Genomic DNA, 22,587 nt, shown 5'->3' with positions numbered 1-22,587 from the left:
ACATACGATAGAATATTATGCAGCTGTAAGACAGAATAAAGTTATGAAGTATATAACAACATGGATGGACCTTAAGGATATTATGCTGAGTGAGGTTAGCCAGAAACAAAAGGACAAATACTGTATGGTCACACTGATATGAACTGATATTAGTGAATAAACTTGGAGAATTTCGTTGGTAACAGAGACCATCAGGAGATAGAAATAGAATAAGATATTGGGTAATTGGAGCTGAAGGGATACAGATTATGCAACATGACTGAATATAAAAACTCAGAAATGGATAGCACAATACTACCTAACTGTAATACAATTATGTTAAAACACTGAATGAAGCTGAATGTGAGAATGATAGAGGGAGGAGGGCTGGGGCACAAATGAAATCAGAAAGAAAGATAGATGATAAAGACTGAGATGGTATAATCTAGGAATGCCTGGAGTGTATAATGATAGCGACTAAATGTACAAATTTAAAAAATTGTTTTTGCATGAGGAAGAACATAGGAATGTCATTACTGCAGGGTGCTGAAAATTGATAGTAATAAATATTTTAAAATTTTAACTTATGTGTGAGACTAAAGCAAAAAATGTTTATTTGGTACAAAATTTATATTTTGACTAGTGCATTTCCTAATATAACTTATGTAGATAGCTTAATTGAACACCATAAGTACATGAAACCTTGAGCAGGACATGAGATTTTGTCGGTTTGTCCAGAGTGATGCCCTGATAAATCCCAGAGTGATTTGAACAGTGAATAAAAATGTATTTGCAAAGTCCCCTTCAGAGAATGGTGAGAAAGGGTGAAAATTCAACTTCCCCAAATTAAATTCTTGATATTCTCACAAGCAGTGTGGACAATCAAAGCTATAGGCTGAGCCCCCAGTCTTGGGGTTTTTTCATATGAAACTTAACCCCACAAAGGATAGGTCAAGCCCACTTAAAATTAGGCCTAAGAGTCACCCCCAAGAGAACCTCTTTTGTTGTTCATATGTGGCCTCTCTCTCCAGCTAACACAACAAGCAAACTCACCACCCTCCCCCTGTTTACCTTGGACATGACTTCCAGGGTGTGGGTCTTCCTGGAAACGTGGGATAGAAATCCTGGAATAAGCTGAGACTCAGCATCAGGGGATTGAGAAAACCTTCTCGACCAACAGGGGAAAGAGTGAAATGAGACAAAAAAAAGTGTCAATGACTGAGAGATTCCAAACAGAGTCGAGAGGTTATCCTGGAGGTTATTCTTACACATTAAATAGATATCACCTAGTTAGTCAAGATGTAGTGGAGAGGCTGGAGGGAACTGCCTGAAAATGTAGAGCTGTGTTCCAGTAGCCATGTTTCTTGAAGATGACTGTATAATGATATAGCTTTCACCGCGTGACTGTGTGATTGTGAAAACCTTGTGTCTGATGCTCCTTTTATCCACCTTATCAACAGATGAGTAAAACATATGGAATAAAGATGAATAATAGGGGGAACAAATGTTAAAATAAATTTAGAGTGAAATGCTGGTGATCAGTTAAGGGGGAAGGATGGCGGTACAGTATGTATGAATTTTTTTCTGTTGTCTTTTTATCTCTTTTTCTGAATAGATGCAATTGTTCCAAGAAATGATCATAATGATGAATATGCAACTATGTGATGATATTGTGAATTACTGATTATATATGTAGTACGGAATCGTCAAGCGTTACGAATGTTTGCATTTGTTTGGTGTTTTTTGGTATTAAAAAATATTAATTAATTCAAAAAAAAGATGTAATAGAGAGGCTGGAGGGAATTGCCTGAAAACGTAGAGCTGTGTTCCAGTAGCCATGTTCATTAAAGATGATTGTATAATGATATAGCTTTCACAATTTGACTGTGTGAATGTGAAAACCTTGTATCTGATGCTCCTATGAACTAAAACATTAACATATATAATCAGTAATTCACAATATCATCAGTTAGTTGCATATTCATCATTTCTTAGAATATTTGCAGCAATTCAGAAAAAGAAATAAAAAGAAAACAGAAAAAAAAAGATTATACATACCATACCCCTTACCCCTCGCTTTCATTAGCATTCAAACTAAATTTATTTTAACATTTGTTCCCCCTATTATTTATTTTTATTCCATATGTTCTACTCATCTTTTGACAAGGTAGATAAAAGGAGCATCAGACACAAGGTTTTCACAATCACACAGTCATATTGTGAAAGCTATATCATTATTCAATCATCCTCAAGAAACACGGCTACTGGAACACTGCTCTACATTTTCAGGCAGTTCCCTCCAGCCTCTCCATTACATCTTGAATAACAAGGTGATATCTGCTTAATGCGTAAGAATAACCTCCAGGATAACCTCTCGACTCTGTTTGGCATCTGACAAAGTGACAAAGTCATTGACACTTTGTCTCACTTCACTCCTCCCCCTTCTGGTCAAGAGGGTCCCCTCAATTCCCTGATGCCAAGTCTCAGCTCACTCTAGGGTTTTTGTCAATCCCTTGATGCTGAGTCTCAGCTCATTCCAAGATCTCTGTCCCACGTTGCCAGGAAGGTCCACACCCCTGGGAGTCATGTCCCACGTAGAGAGGGGTAGGGTGGTGAGACTGCTCGTTGTGCTGGCTGGAGAGAGAGGCCACATCCGAGCAACAAAAGAGGCTCTCTTGGGGGTGACTCTTAGACCCAAATTTTAAGTAAACTTGACTTATCCTTTGTGGGGTTAAGTTTCATATAAACAAACCCCAAGACTGGGGGCTCAGCTTATCTGATGCTCCTTTTACCTACCTTATCAACAGACGAGTAAAACATACAGAATAAAATAAATAATAGGGGGAACAAATGTTAAAATAAACTTAGATTGAAATGCTAGTGATCAATGAAAGGGAGGGGTAAGGGACATGGTATGTATGAATTTTTTCTGTTGTCTTTTTTTTTTCTGAATTGATGCAAATGTTCTAAGAAATGATCATGATGATGAATATGCAACTATATGATGATACTGTGAATTATTGATTATATATGTAGAATGGAATGATATTTTAAGAATGTTTGTATTTCTTTCTTGTCATATATATTTTTTAATTTAAAAATTAATTTAAAATTTATTTTAAAAAGTTAGAATGGTCACAGTCCATTCTAAAAGGTGGAATAGTCCATTCTAAAAAGTGAGATAGAAAGATCACAGGTAATGTTGAGTTATATAGACAAGATAGGATTTAACAAATGAATATGAACGCTGAATCATTAAATTGATATTTCTTTTAGTCTCCAGTATCTTAGAGTAGCTAGAAGTAAAAACCTAAAATTATGGAATTGTAACATATGTCAAACTCTGAAATCTGTTCTATAAGTAATTGTCATGCTGGGCTTTGAAATTTGCTTTTTTGTATATCATGGTCAGGTATCATGTGTCAACTTGGCCAAGTGGTGGTACCTGTTTGTCTGGTTGGGCAAGTGCTGGCCTGTCTGTTGCGAGGAGGACATTTCATAGAATTAAATCATGATCATGTCAGCTGCATCCACAGCTGATTCCATTTGTAATCAGCCAAAGGGGCGTGTCTTCTGCAATGAGTGATGTTAATCTAATCACTGAAAGCCTCTTAAGGAGGATTCAGAAGAGACTGGCTCTCTTTGTGTTTCGATTGGCGAGCCTCTCCTGTGGAGTTCGTCCAGACCCTCCATCGGAGTGGTCAATTTCACAGCCTGCCCTGCGCATTTTGGACTCTGCGTTCCCGTGGTCACGTGAGACACTTTTATAAATTTTATATTTGTGAGTGTTCCCTGTTGATTCTGTTTCTCTAGAGAACCCTAACTAATACATCTATATATGTTATTTTTTCTCAAAAAAAAAAAAAGTTGACTGGGATGATAAAAAAATATTTATGCCTTCTAGCCTTCTATATTCTGGATCAGCTAGAAGGAGAAATCTGAGAGGATCATATGGTAGCCCATGACAAACTCTGGGACCTGTCCTGTAACTGCTTGTTGAGGGGTCCTTTGGGAAATATTGCTTTTTTCTTTCTTTGCTTTGTATATATGTTATATTATATAATTAAAAAGTTAAAAAAAAAAAAAAAGAAACAAAGGAGTTAGCTTTGTCAGCAATTACATGCACACATTATCTTGGCTGTATGCCTTCTTTGTCCATTTCCACTATGAAAACCTGCCTTCTCTTCTGGTTAGTGTGAACCATCAAGCACAGAACTGATGTCTCTCCTTCCACTGCCCAGGACGAGGACCCCATGTAAGTCCCCCAATAAATACTCCATCTTACTCACCAAGCTGGACTTGTCCAAGTCATCCTTTGGTCTGCTGTACCCCTTGCAGTTCAGTGGAAGGCTGTCTGATTCCATAGCCCCTCACCTTACTCAGAACAGCCATATTGAGACATATGATAATCAAACCATTGAATGCCAAAGATAAAATTTTGAAAGCTGCAAGAGAAACGCAACATATCAAATATAAGAGAGCCTCAATAAGACTAAGTGCTGATTTCTCACAGAAAACCATGGAGGCAAGAAGGCATCGGGATGATATATTTAAATGTTGAAAGCAAAAAAAATTGCCAATCAAGAATTCTATTATCTGGCAAAAGCATCCTTCAAAAATGAGGGAGACAGGGCAGGCCATGGTGGCTCAGCAGGCAGAGTTCTTGCCTACCATACTGGAGACCTGGGTTCAATTCCTGGTGCCTGCCCATGCGAAAAAAAAAAATGAGGGACAGATCAAGACATTCCCAGACAAACAAAAACCGAAGGAGTTTGTCACCACTACATCAGCCCTACAAGAAATGTTAAAGAGACTTCTTCATGTTGATATGAAAGGACACAGGACAACAAATCAAAGTTACATGAAGAAATAAAGATCTCTGTTAACAGTAATGACAGGGATAAATATAAATGCCAGCACTATTGTATTTTTGGTTTGAACCCCACTTTTTACTTCCTACAGCATTTAAAATGCAAATGCACAAAAAGTAATGATAAATCAAATCTTTGAATTTTACTGTATAAGTAGTAATTTGTGACAAATAATACATAAAGTTTGGGGGACACAGGGGAATAGGAACAAAGCGTATGCATGTTATTGAAGTTAAGTTGGTATCAAGCCAAACAAGAGTCTTACCACAAAGAAAATATTGGAAAAACATGCACAGAAAGAAATGAGTAGGGATTCTAAATGGTTCACTACAAAAATGGGCAAAGGACTTGAATAGACATTTCTCAAAAAAAAAAAAAAAAATACATACAGATGGCCAATAAGCACACGAAAAGATGCTTGATGACATTAGCCTTAGAGAAATGCAAATCAAAACTACAAGAAGATACCGCCTCACACTTACTAGAATTGCAATTATTTAAACACACACACACAAGCACAGAAAGTGACAAGTGCTGACGAGGATGTGGAGAAATGGAAACCTTAGTACACTGTTGGGGGAAATGTAAACTGATGTAGCCACCGTGGAAAGCAGTTTGACGGTTCCTCAGAAAACTAAATATAGAATTATCATACCATATGATCTATCAATCTCACTTCTAGATATATGCTCAAAAGAATTGAAACCAGGGACTCAGACCAATATTTGTACATCAATTTTCATAGCAGTATTGTACACAATAGCCAAAAGGTGAACCAACCCAAAGTCCACCAGGAGGTGAATGGATAAACAAAATGTCTTCTAGCCATATGATGGAATATTATTCAGCTGTTAAAAAAAAAAGAATGAAGTTCTGATATATGCTGCTTTATGGATGAACCTTGAAGACATTATGTGATGTCAATGAAATAAGTCAGACACAAAGGGACAAATATGTATGAATCCACTTATATGAAATAGAATATACAAATTCAGAGACAGACAGTAGAGTCCAAGTACCGAGTGGGAGAGGAAACTGCTATTATGTTGAAGTGGTTAAAACAGTGGAGCCCAGCAATTATTCTAGATACAATTTGGGGGTCAGTTAGAGGGAAGATCAGTGAGAATAAGCTTGGTCCAGTTACAAAGGGCTCTGGGAGAGGCCTGTCACATGAGACTGTAAAGTTGTTTACATGGCAGAGGAGAGTATAGAAACAGAAATAATGAAGAAAATAATTTTAAAAACCAAGAAACATAATCACCATTATGGAATTTAGCTTCCTCTGTTTTTTTTCCCCCCACTTCTTTTTCTCATCTCTTTTCCTCTTGCTTTTGTCACTTTGGAGCCCCTCATTCTCCTTCAGGATCCTCTTTCAGACATTGTCTTTGCTCGTGTCAGCTTGCATCATTTATAACCCCCAATATCTATCCTTTACCTGACTGTAATTCTCCATCTTTCTCACTCTGCATTCTCCTATATCTCATGTCCCCAATCATGTGGTAAGCTAAACCCTTCAGCCCATCCTAAGTCCACCTCTCAAACGTTTTCCTACAAGCTCCTCAGTTGCGGCTCTTCTCCAAGTAACCAGTATTCATTATTATGCCAACTCATTATCAAATCTTTTCTTTCTCCTAAAACTGTTTCCATTCCCCTCTTCCATTCTTCTTCATTTCCTTTGGTCCTAGTCTCTGCCTTCATCTCCAGCATTTCTTCTTCATCCCTACCTCTCACTTCCCTTGGGCTCAGATTACCTCCTTTCCTCCCTCATCTTCACCCCTTTAGGATAAATAATGCTCTACTTAGCTCTAATTTCTTTTCTTTAATTTTCAATACTTCCCCTATCTGCTTCTCTTTTCTTCTTCAGCTTCAGTCCTTCATCTGCCTCACTCACTCGGACCTTCACCTATAACTTCTTTCTCTTCCACAGAAACTGACTCATCAGCAATATCCTTCACTCCCTGCAAGCCATCCCCCTCAACTTCCACTCCTTCTGCAGCCCCTTCTAGATCTTCATCACTCCTTCCCATCCTTTTGGAAGTCTCCACCTCATCATTAATTTCTATCACTTTTTCCTCATCAGTAACTTCTATCCCTTCTTTGATTTCCTCTTCATTTATGCTCCCTATTCTTGAACCCCTTAACTTCTGTCCACTAGTCCCCAGCTTCTCCCTACTGGAACCCATCCTCTCCCTACTGGACCCTAGCTTCTCTCCACTGGATCTCAGCTTCTCTCCACTTGACCCCAGCTTGTCTCCAGTGGATCTCAAATCTTCTCCACTGGTCCCCAGATTCTCTTCAGTAGACATCAGCTTTTCTCCACTGGATTCCAGCTTCTCTCTGCTCAACCTCAGTTTCTCTCTACTAGATCTCAGCTTCTCCTCACTGGACCCCCGTCTCTCTCCCTTGGTTCCCAGCTTCTCTCCACTTGACCTCAGCTTCTCTGCACTCAATTTATGCTCCTCCCCAGTCCCAGATCCTGGTTTGTATCCTCTGGATCTCAAATCCTCTCCACTAGTCCCCAGCTTCTCTCCACTTGATATTTTCTCTCCAATCGACCCCCGCATCTCTCCTCTGGCCCCCAGCTTCTCTCCACTTGATATTTTCTCTCCAATGGACCCCCGCATCTCTCCTCTGGCCCCCAGCTTCTCTCCACTTGATATTTTCTCTCCAATGGACCCCCGCATCTCTCCTCTGGTCCCCAGCTTCTCTCCACTTGATATTTTCTCTCCAGTGGACCCCCGCATCTCTCCTCTGGCCCCCAGCTTTTCTCCACTTGATATTTTCTCTCCTGTGGACCCCCGCATCTCTCCTCTGGTCCCCAGCTTCTCTCTACTTGATATTTTCTCTCCAATTGACGCCTGCATCTCTCCTCTGGTCCCCAGCTTCTCTCTACTTGATATTTTCTCTCCAATGGACCCCCGATTCTCTCCCCTCGTCCCCAGCTTCTCTCCACTGGACCTCATTCCTTCTCCCCTGGTCCCCACCTTCTCCCGAGTAGGCCTCAACCTGTCATCAAACTCAGACCCCCTCCTAGACCCTGGCACAGTCCCTGACCTCTCAGATTCAGCCCCTATTTTGCGGTTCACCTCTTGCTTTCCCCAAATCTCCCTCGGGGTGTCTTTCTCCAAGCCTGCCGAAACAGGCAATGCACTTGCTACATTCTGCAGTAGCTTCACATCCATCGTTTCCTGACTCCGGCCAGACTTCTCTTTCAACTGGGTCTTTTGGGCAGCTTCGGGTCTCCAATAGACTGACTCTAGCTTTTCGACCCACAGCCTAGGCTTTTGGGCGATCCTACCCAGAAGCTCCACTCTCTTCCCGATCACGACAAGCCCGTTCCAGGGCACCCACATTTTCTCGCGCGGCATCTGGGTGCCCCTGCAGCCCGGCTGCGGCTGCGGCTGCGACGGCCCGGGCGTCCGGGCCTGGCCGCGGGCCTTGTCGCGCCCCCTCGCCTTCCTGTGCGCCTTCGCCCACGGCTCCCTCATGCCCCGGGGCGGAAATCCTAACGGAATCCCTCTCTCCACAGACGCTGCCCGTTGCCCTCGTCCCTAATCCGCCGCCACCGCCCCGCCCCGCTCCCTCCCATCCCACCCTCCCCTCCCACCCTCGGCCCCTGGCCCCGCCGCCCGGCCCCCCGCCGGCAGTCCGGGAGGCTGGGCCAGCGCGCACGCGCGGGCCGCGCGAGGCCGTTGGAAAGCGGGGGCCCGGCGCGGCGGCGCGCAGGAGTGCGCCGTGAGCGCGCGCCGCAGGGAGGCTGCGCGCCCGAAGGTGGGGTGGGGGGGGGGCGGAGGCGGAGGCGGGGGAAGGTGATGTGGCCCACGAACTCCGCGACTCCAAGGTCCCCGACCCCGCTGCTCCTACACTGTCGCCTCTTCCCGGCCCGCTCTCGGTTCTGTAGTCCACCTTAAAGCTGGGGCCTGGGCGCAGGAATGACAGTCGTTGCAACCAATGGCGTCGCGCACCGCAAACCTTGCACCCAGTCACAGGCCGCGCCTGCGGGGGAACGGGGTGGGAGCCACCCCCGACTCCAGGTGACTCCCGGGGTGGGAGGGGGAGAGTGTCCCCATCAGCTGATAGGATCGCCACTCAGTGGGACTTCGCGGCGAGTTAGGGCGGACGAAACGGCGGGAGCGGAGCGGCGGGCAGCGGAATCCTGGTGGGCCGCAGCCCAGTGGGAGAGTGATGGAGGAGAATCAGGAGGCTGGGAATGAGGCCAAGGTAAAGAAAGGATGCAACCCTCTCCTAACCTTTACACCACTCCATTACCCCATAATGCCCATCATGGAGTGGTGTCTGTGTGTGTGTGTGTGTGTGTGAGAGAGAGAGAGAGAGAGAGAGAGAGAGAGAGAGAGATGGAGACAGAGAGATAAGAGCCCTGAGCAACACAAGGAATGGAGACAACCAAAGCAATAGGCTAAGCCCCAATCTTGGGGGTTGTTCGTATGAAATTTAATGTTGCAAAGGATAGACTGAGCCTACTTAAAATTAGGCCTAAGAGTCACCCCCAAGAAAATCTCTTTTGTTGCTCAGATGTGGCCTCTCTCTCCAGCCAATATGACAAGCAAGCTCACTGCCCCCTGTCTACGTGGGATATGACTCCCAGGGGCGTGGACCTTCCTGGCAACGTGGGACAGAAATCCTAGAATGCGCTGAGACTCAGCATCAAGGGATTGAGAAAACCTTCTCCACTGAAAGGGGAAAGATAGAAATGAGACAAAATAAAGTGTCAGTGGCTGAGAGATTTCAAATAGAGTGGAGAGGTTATCCTGAAGGTTATTCTTATGCATTAAACAGACATCACCTTTTTAGTTAAGGCAACAGAGGGGCTGGAGGGAAATGCCTGAAAATGTACAACTGTGTTCCAGTAGCCATGTTTCTTGAAGATGATAGATTAATGATACAGCTTTTATAATGTGACTGTGTGGTTGTGAAAACCTTGTGTCTGATGCTCCTTTTATCTACCTTTTTGACAGATGAGTAAAACATATGGATTAAAAATAAATTAATAATAGGGGGAACAAATGTTAAATTTAGTAGATTGAAATGCTAGTGAGCACTGAAAGGTAGGGGTGAGGGGTATGGTATGTATGAATTTTTTTCTGTTTCCTTTTTCTTTCTTTTTCTGAATTGATGCAAATGTTCTAAGAAATGATCATGATGATGAATATGCAACTATGTAATGATAGCGTGAATTACTGATTATATATGTAGAATGGAATGATCATATGGTAAGAATGTTTATGTTTGTTTAAAAAAAAGCCCTGAGCAAGGAAGTGGGGTGCCTCTGTGGCACCTGCATGGGGTATGGAGGACACTAAGGGAAGGAGGATTTTGCCTTTGCCCTGAGAGGTGGGAGGGGACTCTGTCATTTCTCCCCAGAACCGACTCATGCTGGCTTGATGGGGAAGAAGAAGAGCAGGAAATGTTAGGGATTGAGAAAAGACGGTGTCCCCTCCTTGCCCAAGGTGGGGGGATTGTGATCGGCACCACATGTGTATTTGTGTTCATATAATCATAAGTCATAAGGCCATTCATTCTTCATTCTTTCCCCTCGACTTCATTCATTCAACAAATGTTTATTGAGCATCTACCTTGTGTCAGGGACAGTTAGGGACTGGGCGTGCAGAAGTGAACATTTTGGGGGTTGGAGGGCATGTGCACGGTGAGCTGTGGCTGAGGATGAGAATGGAGCAGCTGTGGTCCCATCTTCCTCAAGCAGGTACCAAGTGCAGGTCAAAGCAGAGGTGCCAAGGCAGCAGAAGAGAGGCAGGAACTTGGGGACCTTCTGCATCCATGAGCCGAATTTTATATGTTGTGGGAGAGGGCGTTGGTCAGATGCAGAGCCTGCCCTGGGGGTGTGGAAGAAGCCAAGAAGTGGGGTTCAAGTGGAGTTTGGAAGGGTGAGAAGAGCTAAGAGAACATAAAGTATCCGTTTCAATGTTTAACTATGCCCATGGTCACGATTAAATTAGTTAATATACACGAAACATGTAAAACATTTAGAGTGGTGTCTGTTATATTGTTAACTATTATATTATTATTATTACTGTTACTATTATATGATGCTGTGTGTTCTGACAATGCACTAAGCTATCAAATTGACGGGTGCACTCCAGTCTTTATAAGTGCACATTTTCTGAATGTCCACTCTTAGCATTTAGCCTCTAAGTTAAGGATTGACCTCTCTAAGATTTGCCTTTAAATGTGGAGAAATTAAAAAGAATATGTAAGTAAAAATATAATAGAGAAAAATGAAATAATAATGTAAAGTACTTTATTAATTCAGCAGAATGCAAGAAAGAGAATAAAGGGGAAAAAAACAGATGGGACAACTAGAAAGCAAAGAACAAGATGGCTTGTTTATAGCCTACTATATGAGTAATTACAATAATATGAATGGACTAAACATTTCCATTTAAAAACAAACATTATTAGACTGGATTTTTTAAAATAAACTACGCTATGTTAAAACAGACACTCTTCAAATATAAGGACACAAAAAAAGTTGAAATAAAAAGATGATACATACACATCATGAAAACACTAACCTAAAGAAAGCTTCTGTGGCTACATTTCAGGCAAAGTAGACTTTAAATCAAGAAGTATTATTAGAATAAATACATTTTGTAATAATAAAAAGTCAATTCAACAAGAAGATGCAACAGTTCTGAGTTTATATGCACCCAATAACATAGCTTCAAATATGCTAAGTAAAAGATGATAGAAGTGAAAGGAGAAATAGATAAGCCTACAATTACCCTAAGATATTTAACACAATTGTCTCAATAACTGACAGAACAGATCCCCAAATGAAATCAGTAAGGATTTAGAACATTTAATAGCATGGTTAATCAATATGATCTAATCGAGTTATGTAGACTCTATATCCAATGACTGCAGAAAACACATTATTTATTTATTTATTTATTTATTTATTTATTTTTGCATGGGCAGGCACCAGGAAACAAACCCGGGTCTCCGGTATGGCAGGTGAGAACTCTGTCACTGAGCCACTTAAAAAAAAAAAGGGGCGGGCCACGGTGGCTCAGCAGGTAAGAATGCTTGCCTGCCAAGCCCGAGGACCAGGGTTCGATTCCCGGTGCCTGCCCATGTAAAAAATAAATAATAATAATAAAAACGTTATTTTTAAGTACACTTGAGACATTTATCAAAATATACCATATGCCAGACATTTATCAAAATACATCATATGCCAGACTACAAAGCAAGTATCAAAAAAATTTAAAAGGCTGAAATCATATTGCGTGTGTTCTCTAACTCTGTGGAATTAAAAATAGAAATAGAAAAAACTAGAAATAAAAAAAAGATAACCAGATTCCTAAATATTTGTTAATTAAGCAACATGCTTCAAAACAACCTGTAAGTCAAAGACAAAATTATAATGGAAATGAGAAGATATTTTTAATAAATGATTATGAAAACATGATATGTCAGAATTCATGGGATGCAACTAAAGCAAGATCCAGAGGGAAATCTATACCTCTAAATGCATATTTTAGAAAGGAAGAAATGTTGAAAAGTCAGTGATCAGTGAGCTCAGTTTCAATCTCAAGAATCTGGTAAAAGAAGACCAAATTAAAGCCCAAGAAAGTATAAGGAAAGAAATAATAAAGATAAGGGCAGAAATCAATAACTAGAAAGTAAGCAGGCAGATAGAGAAAATCAATAATGAAAAAAAGGTTTTTTAAAACATTAATACAATTAATAAAGCCCTCTCAAGACTGATAAAAAAGAGAGAGAGAAGGAGACCGAGGGAGAAAGGGACAGCTGTCCTGTGTGGGTACCAATTTCAGGAATAAAACTAAGAGCACATATGAACAAGTTATTGCCAATAAATTCAATAATTTGGATGAACTGGGCAAGTTTGTTAAAACTGACACACACAAAAAAGTAAATCTGAGTTGTCCTACACCTATTAAAGGAACTAAATCTATAATTAGCAACTTTTCAAAACACATCTCTAAGTACAGATAGCTTCACAGGTGAATTCTCCTAATCATTAAAGGAGAAATAATGCCATCCTTTACGAATTATCCTAAAGAAGAGAAAGAGAGGGCACAGTTACCGACTTGTTTTGAGGATAGCATAAGCAGTGTATTTAAAAGATGCTTCCAGGAATGCAAGTTGGTTTAACATACGAAAATCAATCAAGGAAATTCAGTACATAAACAGAATAAGAGAAAAAACATAGGATTATTTCAATAAAGGAAGATAAAATTGATAAAATTCAACACTCCTCAAACCAGGCATAGAAGGGAGCTTCCCTAAGCTGATAAAGGGTATCTAAAAACATCATCTGGGTAAAATTGTGAATACATTCCTTCTGAGATCAGAAACAAATAAAAAGATATCCACTATCATATCACCACTTCTAGTCTACACTAAACTTAAGTCCTAAAAAATGAAATAAGGCAAGAAAAAGAAAAGTTATAAAGGTTTGGAAGGGAATAAATAAAACTAGTTTTTTGTCAATTAGTTTAGGTTATAGATCATATATGTAGGAAATCCAAAAGAATCTACAAACTGTTAAAGTTAATACATTTAACATAGTTCTTGGATACAAGATAAATATATAAAAACTAATTGTGTTTCTATATACTAACAATAAACAATTAAAAAATAGAATTTAAAAAAATAACATTAAAAATAGAAGTATCGCAAAATACCCAAGAGTAAATCGAACCAGAGATGTGTGATTCCTCTACACAGAACACTATAAAACATTACCAAGAAAAATTCAAGAATACCTAAATAATTGGAAAGATACTCCAGGTTCATGGATTAGAAATTGATATTGTAAAGATATCTATTCTTCCCAAATGATCTATAGAGTCAATGCAATCTCAATCAAAATCTCAGCAAATTTTTTTACGGAAATTAAGCTGACTCTAAAATGTAGGTGGAAATACAAAGGATTTTTAAAAGCCAAAATGATTATAAAAAAGAACAAAATAGGAGGCCTTATACTATCTGATTTCATGTTGCCTATTAAATTACAGTAATCAAGACAGTTTGTGCTATTGTAGTAAGGATAGACGTTGATTTCAATGAAATAGAATAGAGTCCAGAATTGATTACACTTATGAGGTCAATTGATTTTTTTTAACATTTTTTATTGTGAAATATAACATATATACAAAAAGCAATACATTTCAAAGTATATTGTAACAAGTAGCTATAGGACAGATTTCAGAGTTTGGTATGGGTTACATTTCCACAGTTTTAGGTTTTTCCTTCTAGCCGCTCCAAGACACTGGAAATTAAAAGAAATATCAATATAATGATTCAGCAGTGATATTCATTTGTTAAACCCTATCTTCTCTGTTATAACTCCTCCTCTCCTTTGATCCTTCTCCCAGTCTTTAGGGGTATTTGGGCTATGCCCATTCTAACTTTTTCACTTGGAAAGGCTGTAGACAATATGGGATAGGGGGATGGAACTAGTTGATGTTCTTGGAGAGGCTGGTCCCTCTGGGTTTCAGGACTTATCTGACCTAGGAACCCATCTGGAGATTGTAGGGGTCTGGAAAGTAATCATCGAGCATGAAACTTCTGTAGAGTCTCAGATAGAGCCCTAGGTGTTCTTTAGGGTTGACTGGAATAGTCTTGGGTTGGGGGTTGGCAAACCATGGTAAATAGCAATATCTAGCTGAAGCTTGTATATTTGAACTCTCTCAGCCACTGATGCCTTATTTTGTCACGTTTCTTTTCCCCTCTGTGGTCAGAACGGCATTGTAGATCCCACGGTGCCGAGGCCAGGCTCAGCCTGGGGTCCATGCCAGAGGAGGTCAATTGATTTTTATTATTTTTTTTTATTCAGTGTTTTAACATAATTACATTACAATTAGGTAGTATTGTGCTGTCCATTTTTTTTAGAAATCATACCATTCTACATATGCAATCAGTAATTCTTAACATCATCACATAGATGCATGATCATCGTTTCTTAGTACATTTGCATCGGTTTAGAAGAACTGGCAATACAACCAAAAAAGATATAGAATGTTAATATAGAGAAAAAAAATAAAAGTAATAATAGTAAGAACAAAACAAAACAAAACAAAACAAAAACCTATAGCTCGGATGCAGCTTCATTCAGTGTTTTAACATGATTACTTTACAATTAGGTATTATTGTGCTGTCCATTTTTGAGTTTTTGTATCTAGTCCTATTGCACAGTCTGTATCCCATCAGCTCCAATTACCCATTATCTTAGCCTGTTTCTAACTCCTGCTGAACTCTGTTACCAGTGACATATTCCAAGTTTATTCTCGAGTGTCGATTCACATCATTGGGACCATACAGTATTTGTCTTTTAGTTTTTGGCTAGACTCACTCAGCATAATGTTCTCTAGGTCCATCCATGTTATTACATGCTTCATAAGTTTATCCTGTCTTAAAGCTGCATAATATTCCATCGTATGTATATACCACAGTTTGTTTAGCCACTCGTCTGTTGATGGACATTTTGGCTGTTTCCATCTCTTTGCAATTGTAAATAACGCTGCTATAAACATTGGTGTGCAAATGTCCGTTTGAGTTTTTGCCCTTAAGTCCTTTGAGTATATTCCCAGCAATGGTATTGCTGGGTCATATGGCAATTCTATATTCAGCTTTTTGAGGAACCGCCAAACTGCCTTCCACAGTGGTTGCACCATTTGACATTCCCACCAACAGTGGATAAGTGTGCCTCTTTCTCCGCATCCTCTCCAGCACTTGTCATTTTCTGTTTTGTTGATAATGGCCATTCTGGTGGGTGTGAGATGATATCTCATTGTGGTTTTGATTTGCATTTCTCTAATGGCCAGGGACATTGAGCATCTCTTCATGTGCCTTTTGGCCATTTGTATTTCCTCCTCTGAGAGGTGTCTATTCAAGTCTTTTTCCCATTTTGTAATTGGATTGGCTGTCTTTTTGTTGTTGAGTTGAACAATCTCATTATAAATTCTGGATACTAGACCTTTATCTGATATGTTGTTTCCAAATATTGATTCCCATTGTGTAGGCTGTCTTTCTACTTTCTTGATGAAGTTCTTTGATGCACAAAAGTGTTTAATTTTGAGGAGTTCCCATTTATTTATTTCCTTCTTCAGTGCTCTTGCTTTAGATTTAAGGTCCATAAAACTGCCTCCAATTGTAAGATTCATAAGATATCTCCCTACATTTTCCTCTAACTGTTTTATGGTCTTAGACCTAATGTTTAGATCTTTGATCCATTTTGAGTTAACTTTTGTATAGGGTGTGAGATACGGGTCTTCTTTCATTCTTTTGCATATGGATATCCAGTTCTCTAGGCACCATTTATTGAAGAGACTGTTCTGTCCCAGGTGAGTTGGCTTGACTGCCTTATCAAAGATCAAATGTCCATAGATGAGAGGGTCTATATCTGAGCACTCTATTCGATTCCATTGGTCGATATATCTATCTTTATGCCAATACCATGCTGTTTTGACCACTGTGGCTTCATAATATGCCTTAAAGTCAGGCAGTGCAAGACCTCCAGCTTCGTTTTTTTTCCTCAAGATGTTTTTAGCAATTCGGGGCACCCTGCCCTTCCAGATAAATTTGCTTATTGGTTTTTCTATTTCTGAAAAATAAGTTGTTGGGATTTTGATTGGTATTGCATTGAATCTGTAAATCAATTTAGGTAGGATTGACATCTTAACTATATTTAGTCTTCCAATCCATGAACACGGTATGCCCTTCCATCTATTTAGGTCTTCTGTGATTTCTTTTAGCAGTTTTTTGTAGTTTTCTTTATATAGGTTTTTTGTCTCTTTAGTTAAATTTATTCCTAGGTATTTTATTCTTTTAGTTGCAATTGTAAATGGGATTCGTTTCTTGATTCCCCCTCCACTTGTTCATTGCTCGTGTATAGAAATGCTACAGATTTTTGAATGTTGATCTTGTAACCTGCTACTTTGCTGTACTCATTTATTAGCTCTAGTAGTTTTGTTGTGGATTTTTCCGGGTTTTCAACGTATAGTATCATATCGTCTGCAAACAGTGATAGTTTTACTTCTTCCTTTTCAATTTTGATGCCTTGTATTTCTTTTTCTTGTCTAATTGCTCTGGCTAGAACCAGAGGAGGTCAATTGATTTTTGACTAAGGTGTGCATCAAAGCAGTTCAATGGGGGGGAGGGGGTCGTGTCAATAAATAGTGGTGAAATAATAACTGGCTATTTATGTGGCAAAAGTGAATCCCAATCCATACCTCACAGAATATACAAAATGAGTTGAAGATGGACCATAAACTTGAATGTAAAACCTAACATTATAAAACTTCTAGAAAAAAACCCAATACGGATATGTCCATGACCTCAGGATGGGTAAAGTTTTCTTCAACTGGGCACAAAAGACTAATATATTGGTCTTAAAAGGACGAACCATTAAGAAAGTCTCCCTAGATAGGTACAAATTAATTGAGTTTTACATCTAAGATGTATGTACTTCACTGCATACAAGTTATACTTCAATTTAAAAAATAAAAAGTGTGAGAGGTGACCTCAGGGTCCGTTCCCTCATGCGAGTGAATGAAGCAGCTGCAGGAATCCAAAATGGGGAGAAGAGATCACCAGCCCTGCTGTAGACTCCTTATTTGGTGGAGCCGTGTATGTTTCTGGACCCACGTGTCACTCAGCCCCATCTCTAGGAGCTGGTGAGAGGAGAGAGTGGGGAGACCTCTGGTGTGAAAGGAGGGCAAGGCTTGAAGGTAGAGTGGCTTCTAAGCCCCATCTCTTCTCATTTGTAGCACTTGGCACAAATGGTATGTACACCCTAGGTGTTCAATAAATGCTCATTGAATGGCTTAATCCAAGAGTGAACAAGTTGCCTGGTGCCTCACAAATCTTTTTCACTTGAAGAAATATGAAGCACCAACAAGTAACGGAAGAAATGGTTTCAGGAAGCTCCCAAAAGAGCTGGGAACTTCTCATGCAACTCACTTGAAGTGCTGGCGAAGGGGAACTTGAGCTGGTGGGCGAGAAGCTGAGAAAGTGGTGGGGTTTGGAATCAAGAAACAGGGTCCCAATCTGGCCTTGCCATGTTGTAGCTCTGCGACCTTGGACGAGATACTTCACTTCTCTGGTGGCCTCAGCTTCTACCTCTGTAAAATGGGGGGATGCCCGCCTGCCCCAGAGGGTTGAACAAGCTGGAGGATGGGAGAGCGTTTGGCCACTGTAAAGTCCTGAGCAGGGCAGCCTGTTACCTGGGTCGTTGCAGACGCTCCTGAAGCGGGCTTGGCAGGGGTTCTGCGGCGAGGCTGGGACCAGGGGCACCACCGGTCAGTCATGGCTGGGGCTCCCTTCCCCCCACAGTCCTCCTCCGTGGATCTGCAGGGAGACAGCTCCTTACAGGTGGAGATCTCTGACGCGGTGAGCGAGCGGGATAAGGTGAAATTCACTGTTCAAACCAAGGTGAGCCTGCACAGGGGGGTGAGGGGGCTGCCGGGATGGACACCTGCAGGGGCCCAGGAGCCCCAGTAGCTGGCCCCCCATTGCCAAGAGGGAGCCTCAACCTAGTCCCCGTCCCCCAGGGGTATCTTGTCTACTCTTAGGACCCTGAGCCCTAACCATCCCTGTCCACCCCTCTGAGTGAACTCGGTCCTCACCTGGGAAGTGGGGTTCGGAAGCCCCAAAGGTGGGGTGCCCGGGAGGCTTGATGGGCGTGTGGGGCTTGGGGAAGGGAAGGGAGACCACAGACAGGCTTCCCGGCTTCCAGAGCTGCCTCCCCCACTTCGTCCAGACCGCGTTCTCTGTGGTGAGGCAGCATGAGGAGTTCATCTGGCTCCACGACACCTATGTGGAGAATGAGGAATATGCCGGCCTCATCGTGAGTCCCCGGGGGGGCCGGGGGGGCGGGGAGCAATGCTCTCAGCGGCCACGAAAGGCCTCCACGATCCGCTCCCTCCTTCTGGCAGATCCCCCCGCCCCCTCCGAGGCCCGACTTTGAGGCTTCGAGGGAGAAGCTGCAGAAGCTGGGTGAGGGGGACGGCTCTGTCACCAGGGAGGAGTTTGCCAAAGTGAAGCAGGAGCTGGAGGCGTGAGTGCCACCCGTGGGGGGGCCCCTGCCCCAGCCCCCTCTAGACAGCCCCTGGCCTTCTTCGCCCGACTTGTCCCCCCAACACACCACCTTTGCATGGTTTCGGGAGCCTGATTTTGAGGGACTCGGAGCCCTGATCCCGGGGCTGAAGGGGGTCCCTGAGGGGGAGGGGGCCAGCACCCTCAAACTGCCTGCCGCCCCCCTGTAGGGAGTACCTGGCCATCTTTAAGAAGACAGTTGCGATGCATGAAGTCTTTCTGCAGCGCCTGGCTGCCCACCCCACCCTCCGACAAGACCACAATTTCTTTGTCTTTTTGGAATATGACCAGGATGTGAGCTGGACCCAGATGTTGGGGTCACCCACAGGGGCCGGGGACTGAGACCCCGGGGGAGGGGAAAGCGGGGCTGGAGAAGGGGCTCCAGCTGGGCGTGGCACATGAACTGGGGCTGGGGGGGCACCAATGGCATCCCCCAGCATCACCCCCTCCCCGTGTGTGCCTCAGCTCAGTGTCCGAGGAAAGAACCGGAAGGAGCTCCTTGGGGGATTTCTGAGGAATATCGTGAAGTCTGCAGATGAAGCCCTCATCACTGGCATGTCAGGGCTCAAGGTGAGGCCTGGATTGAGGCCAGACTGGCTGGTGGCGGGGGGTGGGCGGGGGGCACAGGTGGGACCTGGCCTGGTTGGAGGGAGTTGGTACCCACCCCAGGTGCCCGTGGCTGCCATGCTCCTGGTGACCCGAGCCTAAGTGGGGTCCTGTCTGGCTCCCTTAGGAGGTGGATGACTTCTTTGAGCAGGAGAGGACCTTCCTGCTGGAGTATCACACCCACATCCGAGATGCCTGCCTGCGGGCGGACCGTGTCATGCGCTCCCACAAGTGTACGCAGGGCCCAAGGGGTCCTGGATTCCTCTGGCCCCCTCCCCAGTGATCCTATTCCCTGGGGGAGCGAAGACAGCAGGAGAAGCCATAGTGTCCTTCCTTGGCCATGAACACCAAGGGTGGGGCTTGCCGTGTGGACCAAGGGTCTCTGATGCAGGCTTGTTCCCCAGCAGGCCTGGCAGATGATTATATTCCTATCTCGGCTGCACTGAGCAGCCTGGGGACACAGGAAGTCAACCAGCTAAAAACGTGAGGACCTGCTCCCTCTCGCCCCTTCTGCTCTCTCCCTATGCCTGTAACACCGTGTCTGCCCATGTGGGCCCCTTCTTGAGAAGGCTACTAACAGGGGAGGTGCAGACACTCCTGCTGGGGTCTGAGAAGAGGGAGGGGGAAATGTCCCCAAGGGAAAGCCTCTGCCCTGTCCCCCTCCTTAAGAGAGGCTAAGGGCAGGGAGGCTTTGAGCAACCCCCTCATTCCCCTGCCCTAACCTCCACCCCACCACCCTCTAGGAGCTTCCTCAAATTGGCTGAACTCTTTGAAAGACTAAGGGTGAGTATCCCCTTCTGTGCTGAGGCCTCCCCAGGGATCCTTTGCAGGAAAGAATGAGTCCCGGGAGAGCAGGAAGTTCCAGGATCTTGTTAGGATGTGATAACTTGAACTCCATGACACCCTGGGCTCACATTTGAGACTAACATTTTTTTTAAAAAAGTGGACTGGAGACAAAGGTCCAGCGTCAAGTGTGTGTAGTGACTGCAGGGGTGGAGAGGGCAGAACCGGGCTCAGAGAGGCACTTAGAGGATATGCCACGTGCCTCTCGTAGGCTGCGCCCTGACCCAGACCTAAACTTCCCAAACTCTTCTCCAAGAAAACACTGAAGTGTACCTGTCTTTCTAAAACATCTTTTGGGCCGCATCTCTCGTCCGCTCAAAACCCTTCAGTGCCCCTGCCCTTCCAGAAACTGACCACGACACAAAGCCCAAAGCCATCAGCTTCATTCTAGGCCTCTCGTGTTCTAGCCACTACCTCCCTTCCCTGCTCTGCCCAAGTGCCCCTCGCTGAACACACACTAGGCCTGCGCATGTGCAAACCCTCTGGCTAACTCCTGCTCAACCCCAAGATCCTTGTAAGAGGCCACCTCCTCCTTGAGGTTTTGTCTAGCTTGCTGCCCTGAACATCAGGAGCTGACACAGAGGGGTACCAGTTATTCCTGGCTGTAAATCGAGAGAAGTGCCTCTCCACGCAGCTGCCTTTGTGCAAAGCTCCCTCCCCAGTCCCCACCTTCTCCACCAGAAGCTGGAGGGCCGGGTGGCCTCTGATGAGGACCTGAAGCTGTCAGACATGCTGAGATACTACATGCGAGACTCACAGGCGGCCAAGGTGAGAGGCGGCGGGTGGGAGGACAGAACTAGGCTGGGCCGGCCAGAGCTGAGGGCAGCAGCGCCCCTGTGCCCCTGCCGGCCCCAGGACCTGCTGTACCGGCGGCTGAGGGCGCTGGCTGATTACGAGAATGCCAACAAGGCGCTGGACAAGGCACGCACTCGGAACCGGGAGGTGCAGCCCGCCGAGAGCCACCAGCAGCTGTGCTGCCAGCGCTTCAAGCGCCTCTCTGACTCTGCCAAACAGGGTGAGCCCCGTGGCCATGCAACCACCCCCACCCCACCCCACCCCCACCCCCACCCCACCCCCACCACCATCAGCAGCAGCAGCAGCAGCAGCTGCCTGCCCTGATGCCCCCATTCCTCTCCCTTCTCTCCAGAGCTCATGGACTTCAAGTCCCGCCGGGTCTCTTCCTTCCGCAAGAACCTCATTGAATTGGCAGAGCTAGAGCTCAAACATGCCAAGGTGAGCCCTCCAACCTCCCCACCCCCCAACCCCAGGCCTCTAGGTTCTTAGCATCTGCCAGCACGAGGGTGTCGTGTTGGAGGAAAGGATCAGCAGCCTGTAAGCAGCTCCAGCTGAGGCTCAGAGCCATCTGTTTGCCCATCTCGGGCCAGGACCCTTCCCTTCATCACTGGGAATAAGCCCCCGATAAATGGCAGCAGTTATTGCTGAGGGCAGGGACGTGGGGAGGGAGGGGGCCTGAGTGACCTGAGGTGGTAGCAGGCCTGACTCCAGGATCAGGATGGAGACTCTGGGCGGGGCCATCAAGAACCTCTCCTGCAGGCCAGCACCCAGCTGCTCCGCAACACCCTCGTCGCCCTCAAGGGGGAGCCATAAAGCAGCCAGCGCCCAGGCGGACCCTGCTCCCAGGCCTGGGGTGACAAGGGCGCCCCTGAACCCATTTCCCTCCTCCTCAGCAAGTTACCTCTTTCCCTGCCAGAGGCCATCAGCTATGCCCCCAGCCTGCCCCATGCCCTCCCAGGGTGAGGCCGACCCACCCCCCACCCCCCATCCCAATGTGCCAGGCCCTGGAAGAGGAAGGATAGGGCAGTGTGGGTATTACACTTGCTCCCAGGTAAGCCAAGAGCTCCAGCCCGGGAGAGCCCCGCCCCCCCAGGGGGGTAGAATGGGAATCCTCACCCATTCTGGAGCCCCAGCCTCTCCTTCACAAATAAAGAGCCTGGCTTTGTAACTAAGGAGCCATGAGTGCTTACTTCCCACAGCTCAAGAGCCCACACTTGGCGAACACCGCTGCCTCCTCACAGCCCCTTCTCCCAGAATCCCAGCAGGTTGAAGGGATGATACAGGGCCGAGAACTTGGAACCCAGAGAATCTCCAAGGTTTGTCCCCGCCATCACAAACCCTAGTGTGTCCCGGATGTCTTAAAACTAATGACAAATCCTCCACACCCAGT

General features: G+C 44.3%; 2 protein-coding genes and 1 pseudogene across 39 annotated transcripts in view; 2 read left to right on the top strand and 1 right to left on the bottom strand.

The window, feature by feature from the left end:
- LOC143646305 (LIM domain-binding protein 2-like) overlaps positions 1–4,238 on the top strand; it is a 64,516-nt pseudogene extending 60,278 nt beyond the window's left edge.
- Positions 1–8,445, bottom strand: part of LOC143646594 (uncharacterized) — an 80,700-nt gene extending 72,255 nt beyond the window's left edge. For 36 of the 37 annotated variants that reach the window (XR_013157539.1, XR_013157524.1, XR_013157515.1 and 33 more), the window contains exons 1-2: positions 6,112–8,445; positions 4,269–4,424 (exon numbers count right to left, since the gene is read on the bottom strand). The gene's annotated coding sequence lies outside the window, so the exon portion shown is untranslated. The remainder of the gene's footprint in view (positions 1–4,268; positions 4,425–6,111) is intronic. The other variant, XR_013157545.1, reaches the window with a different exon arrangement.
- A 211-nt stretch (positions 8,446–8,656) lies between these two features.
- SNX32 (sorting nexin 32) lies at positions 8,657–22,401 on the top strand. Of its 2 annotated transcripts, none has more exons than XM_077115683.1 (13): positions 8,657–9,071; positions 18,192–18,290; positions 18,619–18,705; positions 18,794–18,915; positions 19,124–19,247; positions 19,419–19,523; positions 19,687–19,792; positions 19,967–20,042; positions 20,303–20,342; positions 21,084–21,170; positions 21,258–21,417; positions 21,550–21,635; positions 21,957–22,401. In XM_077115683.1, exons 1-13 carry the CDS (start codon positions 9,036–9,038, stop codon positions 22,008–22,010), a joined length of 1,182 nt encoding a protein of 393 aa, XP_076971798.1. In that variant the 5' UTR covers positions 8,657–9,035; the 3' UTR covers positions 22,011–22,401. The 2 variants fall into 2 exon arrangements, with proteins under 2 accessions (XP_076971798.1, XP_076971797.1); XM_077115682.1 differs by having other exon boundaries at positions 18,595–18,705; positions 21,957–22,400.
- Positions 22,402–22,587: the final 186 nt, after the last annotated feature.

Source organism: Tamandua tetradactyla, chromosome 9, assembly GCF_023851605.1.
Source record: "Tamandua tetradactyla isolate mTamTet1 chromosome 9, mTamTet1.pri, whole genome shotgun sequence".
NCBI lineage: Eukaryota > Metazoa > Chordata > Mammalia > Pilosa > Myrmecophagidae > Tamandua > Tamandua tetradactyla.
The sequence above is the reverse complement of the archived record's forward strand: the minus strand, read 5'-3'. Positions and strand labels throughout refer to the sequence as shown.

Excerpts from the sequence above, each read along its gene's own strand:
- SNX32 (XM_077115682.1), top strand. The coding sequence starts at position 9,036 with ATGGAGGAGAATCAGGAGGCTGGGAATGAGGCCAAG. Across the intron at positions 18,706-18,793 it reads AGGAATATGCCGGCCTCATC|ATCCCCCCGCCCCCTCCGAG; the intron begins GTGAGTCCCCGG and ends TCCTTCTGGCAG. Across the intron at positions 21,418-21,549 it reads CTCTGACTCTGCCAAACAGG|AGCTCATGGACTTCAAGTCC; the intron begins GTGAGCCCCGTG and ends CCTTCTCTCCAG.